This window comes from Corvus hawaiiensis, chromosome 4, assembly GCF_020740725.1.
Source record: "Corvus hawaiiensis isolate bCorHaw1 chromosome 4, bCorHaw1.pri.cur, whole genome shotgun sequence".
Taxonomy (NCBI): Eukaryota; Metazoa; Chordata; class Aves; order Passeriformes; family Corvidae; genus Corvus; species Corvus hawaiiensis.
Window position 1 is genome coordinate 66,195,122 of NC_063216.1, and position 9,001 is coordinate 66,204,122.

Sequence of the window (9,001 nt, forward strand, 5' to 3'; positions counted from 1 at the left end):
ACAAACACAGCAGGCCGTAGGTTTTGCAAGATTCATTCCGACAAAGAGAACAAGAACGAGCCTGACTAAGACGTGGTCCAATGACACAGTAAAGCTGTTGTAACTATCTATTTAAAAAAGCTACATCCATATGACATACAAAGCTGAGCTAGTATCAACTCCCTCGCTCTAATTCACTCAAAGCATTTTGAAGGGTAACTTTTCTCTATGGACTTTATGCTGGATCACATATTGTGTCCTCTCTAGGCCAGCATAAAACATAAATCCAATATAAACATTGCATTGTGTCCTGTGGCAAGTTCAACAACAAAAAAAATCAATTGTGGCTCTCTCTGTTCTGGAGTGAATTTGTCCTGTCAGCTCATCTGGTAATGCACAAATCTGGTAGGAAGGAAAATGGCAGCACAGGCTGAAGGGTATCACAAAAAAATTTCTTGAGCTGACATGCTCAGCTGCATGGTATCAAGAAATAAGATTTAATTAATAAGATTTTAAAATAATTGGTACTAGGCTTTAAAAATTGTCTGGTTTGAGAAAAATGAATGAAATCCACACTTGTTTTAACAGTGATGGTATTTTAAATAGAGTGCCTCAGGAAATGATGTGATCAATACTACAAGATGACATGATCTGTGATGTGTGAGAACCATGATCTTGAGCAATATATTCTTTATGCTGGAATTATATTCAAGAATCAGTACTGACCCATTTTACACCTTTGATAATGCTGAAAGCATATCAGTTGGTCCTGTACAGGAAAGCAGGGCATATTCTACTTCTGTTTTATAAATGAGGATTGTAATTTGAAGGCTGTACAGTAGGAAACATATTTTAGACAGAATGTGACTGAAGAAATAGAAGAAGGAGAACGTTCCAGCAGAAATTATGCCAGCAGAAAACAGAATTTAAAAAAAAATAAAATAAAATAAAAAAGGAGTTGCCTTTTTGCAATCGGTGGAATAACAGATTCACAAAATTGTGGAGATTGGCAGGGATCTCTGCAATCCTCTAGTCTGGCCCCACTCTTCAAAGCAGGGTCAGCTACAGAAGGCTGCTCAGGGCTGTGTACAGTAGGTTTCTGAACATCTCTGAGGGTGGAGACTCTACAACCTCTGTGCAACTCAGTCGAATGTACAATCACCCTTAAACACTTTTTTTTCTTATGTTGCTGCACAGCCTGGTGACATCTTCTCACAATGACAGTTTCTCAGCAGTGGCACATCTCCTGCAGGCTACGAGACCACCTCGGTGAAAGGTCCCAGGCACTCCCTGCAGCCTAAGATCTGCAGAGCTCCATCCTCCTTTTGAAGCTCAATTTGAAAGTTATCTTAGAATGAAATAGGTAAGAACAGAAAAGAAATTGGAATAGGTATTCTGAAATAATCTAATTTGTGGAAGCATTTACTCTATAAGAATGCTGGAGATTTTTTCCCCTGGTCTAGCCTATGCAGTTTCCAAACCCTGCATCCTCTATCTACACTATGTCCCACCATTTGATTACTTGCCTTAGCAGCTTAATTGGTGAAGAAGATACAGCATGGTTCTCTCACTTGTCACTGGCTTTCCGAAGATGGCACGGTGGTTAGAGCACTGTTACTATGTCTACAGTAAAGTTAACACCGTGTGAACTACTCCAGGGGTAGAAAAGACTGAATGTTTAAGAATATAATATAGTCACACAGCCACAACAAAAGTGGTTAAACAGATGTCTTAGGTGGACTGAAAGGAATGAGAAAAATAAAATGAAATAAAAACAGGATTAGCAAGAAGAGTTTTAACTTTTGATATAAAAAGCAAGGACTTGTTAATGTTTTAGACCAAGAGACCATCATCGACCCTCAAGACTGTAGTAACCACCACCATGGCTATTATGAGTATTTATTGATAGCAGGGCAGTGATGGCATAAGTGATGTACAGTTTGCATGGTTATGTGCATCACATACAGATTACTTCCCAGAATGTGGAAAAAATGTTAAACAGTCTCTGCTAAGGTATCTTCCAGGAGAGCTTTCTGTAACACAAAGCATGCTCCTTTGTGTACTTTAGTTTTTACTATTACTACAGGGATTTTGTGAATGTATCAGTCTTCTTCTAAAATTTGGTAGAAATGTTTTCCTCTCTCAAACATTGTCAATGAGTGCTATTAAAATAAAAGCTTATTTTTTAAAAAATCCTTTCTTCCCCTCTGCATGTAGTGAGTCACCATTTTGAAAGAGGGTGTATTAAGGCAACGAACAAAGCAAAAAATGAGTATGCAATGATTAGAGCTAGTGGAATACACTTCACCTCGGGCTCCATCCTTGCTGTCCTTCTGCATGAGTGTGGCTTGTGGCTGCTGGTGGATACTGTAACCTCTGTGTTTCTTTCTCTGCAAATGCTTTGTTACCATTTAATGCAAGAATATATTCTTCTGGTTGTTGCAAGCGGATGCAACAGTAAAGCTCTGGGAAAGAAATACTACGTTTAATTGATGTGGATGCCCTCTTCTGTATTCTAACAGGTCCGTAGGGCAGACCCTGCCTCGACGGACATCTCCAGGGTTCACCAAGTCCAGCGTCTTTGTCTGTTAGAGGCCAGACGAGGAAGGTTAGGGAAAGAGCATGAGAATGGTGCGAACACGGATAGTTACTTCCCAGGTATACTCTTCCTTCCTTTCCTAGCCCTTGGCGTACAACCTTTCTGAGCCCACAGTTTTCATCTACAAGAGCTATTGATGGATTTTTTTTCTTCCAGTCATGTTCAATACATTTGAATAGTGTGCTCTGTAATGACTGCAAATGTACTGGGATACATTTTTCATTTTGGGATCCACAAATTTGCTGAAAAATGAGTTCCACAGACTAATTATGAGTCATCTGGGGGGGGGGGGGGGGGGGAAGCATGTCTTTTTGGTCGTTTAAAGTTTTCTGCTTTATAGCTTCATGTGCTTCCCTGTCATTCTTGGATTATGAAAACTAAGACATAATAATTTCTTATCTGCTTTCTTTGTACTATCACAGTTTTATAAACCTTTATCATATTCTTTTTCAGCCATCTGTTTTTTCAAGCTGAAGAGTCTTAGCCTATTTAATCTCTTTTCATAGAGAAGCTGTTCTATATTTCTGCTCATGCTAGTTGCCCTTCTTTGTATCATTGCTGTTTTCTTTTAGAGATGGTAAGACTAGAAATGCACAGCATTCAAGATTTGTGGAGGCACAATGGACTTGCATTCAGCAGAATGCTGTCTTCTGTTTTGCTTTCTATCCCTTCCATGGTGATTCCTAACGCCCTATTTTCCTTTTTCACTGCAGCTGTGAGTTCTACACACAGCAATTCCACAATTTTTTTCCCTAATAACTGATTGAGAAATAATTCTTGTAAATTATTTGCTTTTGTCTCTATTTGAAAGTATTTTCAGGCATTTTGCCAATACTTGCCTGGACACTTCTCAGGCCTAGGAACTTGATGACTATTGGGTAACATCCAAAGTTAAGTAGTGAATGGCTGTGGAGTCGCGCTTACATTGCCATGCAAGCTTTCCTGAAAATATGCTAAAGGCATTTGAGAATCAAATTAACTGAAGCAGGCTGCCAGTTAATGCAACCTTTCAAGTAAAAATACTACGAAAGAGTGTTTATCTTTGAAGACATGGGACAGTAAGACTGCTCTTGCTAACCTGGGTAGATGAGCTTGAGTATGTTGAAGGAAAAGTCCTGGCAGCAGCAATGATGTGACTCAATATCCATGATTTAAGGGCTCATCACCAAGACTCAAAATTGTGTGATCATTTGGGCAGATAAGATTGTTAGCATTTAAAATAATTAGAAGTTACCAGTGGGGGTTTTTGCTACTAGGCAGGCAATGTTAAAGAAAACAAAGTGTCTCTATTGTGTAGCAATTAGTGTACCACTTTCTCAATTGGTACTTTGCTCTTTCTTCTCGAGAATTCAGTACAGAAAAGAAATTCTAACAAATGATTGGAAACAAAGATTACAGGGTTGGGGTCTTTTTACTCTTATCTGTTCCAATGTAGACATTTCCTGTATTTTTAGAATAATGATTGTTAGAAGATGTACAGAAAATTAAGTGCATCTATACATCTTAGTCAAGCCATTTTGATCCACTTCATTTTACTCATCTGTTAGGGAAAGGCAATATTTACATACGTAACTCAAGAGTGAGTGATAATTAATGCTTACAAGAAGTAGTATGATTGAAATGAAGAGCTATGCACTTCCAAAGGATTATTAATTTTATTATCATTGTTATTACTGTACTGAGCTATTGGTAATTACTAAAAGATAGGCAATTACCATGGATTTTCTTGAGATGACTTTGTAGGGTATTAAGAGTGTTACACTGAAGAAAACTCATAATGGAGTTGTAAAAGTGAGATTACATCCCATGCCTTAAAAGAGTATTGTCCACCCTTTAAGCTAAAAAGTAAAAAAAATGAATAAATACTACATGAATAAAATGTGGTGATTTGTCTTTTTTGCTTGCAGTTGTAGTGACTGATATACTGCTTGCTTGAGAATATTCCCCATCTCTGCCGCAGCGATTTTTGAGTCATATGCCAGAAATGTTTATAATTTTGGGAAAGTGTTATGGCCAATGGGCAACTGGGTTTCTGCAGTTTAATGAGGGCCCATTTGTCAGCTGAGCTGCTGAATTGTGCACTGTGATAGCTGCCACTACCAAGAGTGTGAGCCCAGGGCAGCTTCTGTGGCGCAGTGGGTGATGAGCCTCTGCTAAGCCATGGTGACCACATAGCCAGAGTGTGACCAAGAGCAGCATGGCTCAGGAGATGCCTGTCCCTGGTGCTTCCAGCTCCGAGCTCTTATCCTCTGCTTTATTATCTGAGGACCCCTCCCTCAGTTAAATCAATCTGGCTACATGACTGTGTTCTAAAGTACACTGTGAAATGGATCCAATTAAAAACTACTCTTATGCCATCATTTTGGGAAAGGTTTCTTTCTTAAAAATGGTAATTTATAAAGCTGGTTTTGAATGTGGCTGTACCTCGAGACTGTCTCCATGAAGATTTAAAATAGCTTTGTTAATATCCACTTTAAATAGCTATTTGGATTAATATTCTTGAGTTTCCCATGAACACAAGTTGAATTATACTGTGAAGAAAATTAATTTATTTCCACTGGCAGTAAGGAACAATTTCTTATGCAGAATTTCTGCCTCTTACTTGACTGGATTTCTAGACATTCCTATTTAGGTTCTTGATGAGTTGAGAATAAAAGATTTCCCTATTTTAAGATGAAAGACTAATTACAGAACAAAGACTGTCTATGAAGAAAAATGTTATTCCTCTCCCTTTACCCATGCTGAGAAAGTAATTAGTTAGGAGTCTAATCAAACTCCAAATAGGATTTGTACAGAAGGTTAAACCATCTCTGCCCTTGGTGGCACCTTGCTGTTCTGGGTGCTGGAAAGAGCTCTGGTTTAATTGCAGTAATACAGGAATCTAACAAGACACTCTCCCTGTGACAGCAATCTGAAGTATTGGAAAGCATGATCCAGAGGGACATGGGACTTCACAACAGCTGACAAAATTGTGCTGTAAAACCTGCAAGTGTACCAGTATCATGCAGGAAATGCCTTGCTGTGGACTCACCAAGGTGGTGACTGTCACAAAGGGCTCAGTCAACCCAAGTTTTTACTGCTTCATCTGGGATATGGTTTGTTGGGATATCAAGCCAATCCCAATGATGCAGTAAGTATCTCAGTGTTGACAGAAAGCAGCTTGGGAGAAAAGGATCTGTGGTCTTGGTGGACACCAGGCTGAACATGAGACAGCAATGTGCCCTTGCCACAAGGAAGGCGAATATTATCCTGGGCTGCATTAGGCAAAATTTTGCCCACAGCTTGAGAGAGGGATCCTCCCACTTTATTCAGCGCTGGTGAGGCCACACCTGGACCACTCTCCAGTTCCAGGTTCCTCGGTACAAGAGAGACATGGATACACTGGAGAGAGTCCAATAAAGGGCCGCAAAGATGATGAAGAGGCTGGAGCACCTCTCCTGTAAGGAAAGGCTGAGTGAGTTAGGACTGTTAAGCCCGGAGAAGAGAAGGCTCAGGGGAATCTCATCAGTGTATACAGATACCTAAAGGGAGGGTGCAGAGAGGACAGAGCCAGCCTCTTCTCAGCAGTGCCCACTGACAGAATCAGAGGCAGTGGGCACAAACTGAAACACAGCAGGTTCCCTCCAAATATCAGGAAACACCTTTTCACTCTCAGGCTGACCGAGCACTGGCACAGGCTGCCCAGAGAGGTTGGAAACATCCATAAAGATCATCAAGTCCAACACTCTGCTCCTCGCAGGAATATCTACAGTGATAAACTGTATCACAATGCTCCTTGATGCTCCTTGAATTCTGAGAGTTGGTGCTGTGACCATTTCAGTGGGGAGCCTGTTCCAGTGGCTGACCACCCTCTCAGAGAACTTCTTCCTAATATCAAATCTGAAATTCCCCTCACATAGTTTCATTCTGATTTCTCATGTCCTATCAGTGGTCACCAGAGAGAGGAGCCTTCATCCTTTGAGATGTACAAAATCCATCCAGATACAGTCCTTGACAACCTGGTTTAGGTGGCTATGCTTGAGCACAGGAGTTGGACCAGATACCTCCAGAGGTTCCTTCTAATGCCAACTGTTCTGCGATTCTATGACTTATGGTAGATTGAATGACCAGCCTGCAGGTTCATGCTAAAAAACCCCTCTACAACAGGATGGATGTATTTAATATCATGTAAAGCACTTCATTGTCGTTGGCCCATGTCTGTTGGCCCATTTTTGTTGTTTGACTCAGTTCCCTTATGGCTACTCCTTCGGGGAGCTTGCCCATCAAAGTGTCCAACCAAATCCTTACTCAAACATATTTCACACAACAAGCCATCTTTGTCCACCGCCCTGGTGAGGATCCTCAAATCTCAGAGAGGCGCGATGCGGGCACACGGCTCAGCTGTCACCCCGCCATGAGGGAGCCTCGCGTCCTTCCCTGAGGGAAGGGGCCACCCGCTGGGCCACCCAGCTGGAGACGCGGGGGGTCGCGGCTCGGTGTCGCGCCGGGAGCCGGGTTGGTGGACCCCGCCAGACCACAGTCCGGGGGCTCCGGGGGCTCCGGGGGCTCCGGGGGCCCGCCCTCACGGCCACCGCCCCCGGCGGGGCGGGGCCGGGCCCGACCGACGCGTTTCGAACGGGCCAACGGGCGGCGCGGGGGGGGCGGGCGTGCGCAGGCCCCGCCCGGGACTTTAAAGCGCCATTTTGTGCTGGGCGCAGGACATCGATCGCTGCTCACACCCGGCGGGCGCCCGGCGGCAGCCGGAGCCTGCCTTCGGCGCTGCCTCTGCTCTGCCTTCTCGGCGTCTGTCCCGCCACCCCGTCCCGCTGCCTCCATGACCCGCAGTAGGAAGCAGGCGGCGCTGGAGAGAGGAGCCGGGAAGATGAACACAGAGGCGGGGAGCGCCGCGGCGGCGGCCGCGGGAGCCCGGGCGGCGACGGCGGCGGCAGCAGGGGCAGGGGCAGCCGGCGGCGAACCGGCGGCCGCCGCCTGGGGGCTGGAGGGGGAAGCGGAGAAAGTTGTGTACTCGCGCTCGCAGGTCTCCTTCGCTGGCACCAAGGCGCTGGGTGACGCCCTCAAGCTCTTCATGCCCAAGTCCACGGAGTTCATGAGCTCCGACTCGGAGCTGTGGAACTTCCTCTGCAGCCTCAAGCACGAGTTCTCCCCGGTCATCCTCCGCAGCAAGGACGTCTACGGATACTCCTCCTGCCGCGCCGTCGTCCCCGACCCGCCGCCGCCCTCGGAGCGGCCCCCGCCGCCGCGCCGGCAAGCGGCGCCTCCCGGCTGCCGACGCCAAGCGCCGGGCCGGGGCGGCGGGCGGCAGCGCCAAGCGGCGGCGGCGGCGGCGGCGCCGCAGGAGGGAGCGGGGCAGGCAGCGGCCCGCGGCCGGTGGCCCCCGTGCACAGGAGGAGGAGGCGGTGGCGTCGGCGCCGGAGCCGCCGGGCGAGCAGGCGGACAGCGAGCAGGGCAGCCCGGCGGCGGCGGCGGCGGCCGCATGGGAGCCGTTTGGCGGCAAGTCGCTGGAGGAGATCTGGAAGGCGGCCACCCCCCGCCTCACCACGTTCCCCACCATCCGTGTGCGGGGCAGCATGTGGAGCCGGCGGAGCCTGGCGGCAGCGCGGCGGCGGGCACAGCGGATCCTCGGCGTGGACCTATCCCCCGTGGTGCGGGTGCGCCGCTTCCCCGTGGCACCGTCCTGAGCCTGCGGGGCCCCGCTCCCCGCGCCTCACCTTGGCCGCGGTGCGGACAAAGAGACCGGTATCAGTCACCTGTTTACATTGCTTTTGTCTGGATCGTGTTCTGCTGCTGCACTTTATGGCCCGCTCGGGCGGCGCCGGGCCCCCCGCCGCACGGGGGGCGGCCTGCCGGGCCCCGGCCTCGCCCTGGGGTGGGACCGCCTGGCAGGTATCACGCGTGGGGACCAAGTTCCACTTCCACTTTTTTTCTCTCCCATTGGGCTACCTCACTGGTCCAGAAGTCCACCCAAGAAGTTAGTTTCCAAATGAACTTACTTTCATGCTTGTATAATAAAGCACCATCCGATTCTTGCTATTTTTTTTTCCTTTCCCCCCTTCCCCTTTTCCGATGGATTATGTATGCTTTGTGGTGTTGCACTAGTATGTGCTCAGGGTATTTTGAATCCCAAGCATTCCCAAGTTTCAGTTTACTCTGATAAAGGATGCGTAAAGAATGGAGGTTCAGGACTTGTGGCTGTTCTTGATGGTGCAAAAACTTTTTAAATTTTAATTTCATGAGCTTAGTGATATATAAAGATGTATCGCGCAGTATAATTGTTACACTTTTGTATCTAAAGTAATTTTTAAAGTTTTCTAGTTGAACTAAGTATTTGTTTCTATGGAGCACCTAAAGATAGAATCATCCTGATATTTTATAACCCTGTTTACTTTAGGGAAGCTCATTTGGTCAACCTAAGTGAACTTAATA

The 9,001-nt window shown here is 46.2% G+C and overlaps 1 protein-coding gene across 1 annotated transcript; it reads left to right on the plus strand.

The window, feature by feature from the left end:
- The first annotated feature begins 7,229 nt into the window (after positions 1 to 7,229).
- CCDC71L (coiled-coil domain containing 71 like) lies at positions 7,230 to 8,351 on the plus strand. The gene is given in 2 exon segments (XM_048302301.1): positions 7,230 to 7,805; positions 7,807 to 8,351. Coding segments are annotated over 2 exon segments (864 nt in total). The 5' UTR covers positions 7,230 to 7,391; the 3' UTR covers positions 8,257 to 8,351.
- Positions 8,352 to 9,001: the final 650 nt, after the last annotated feature.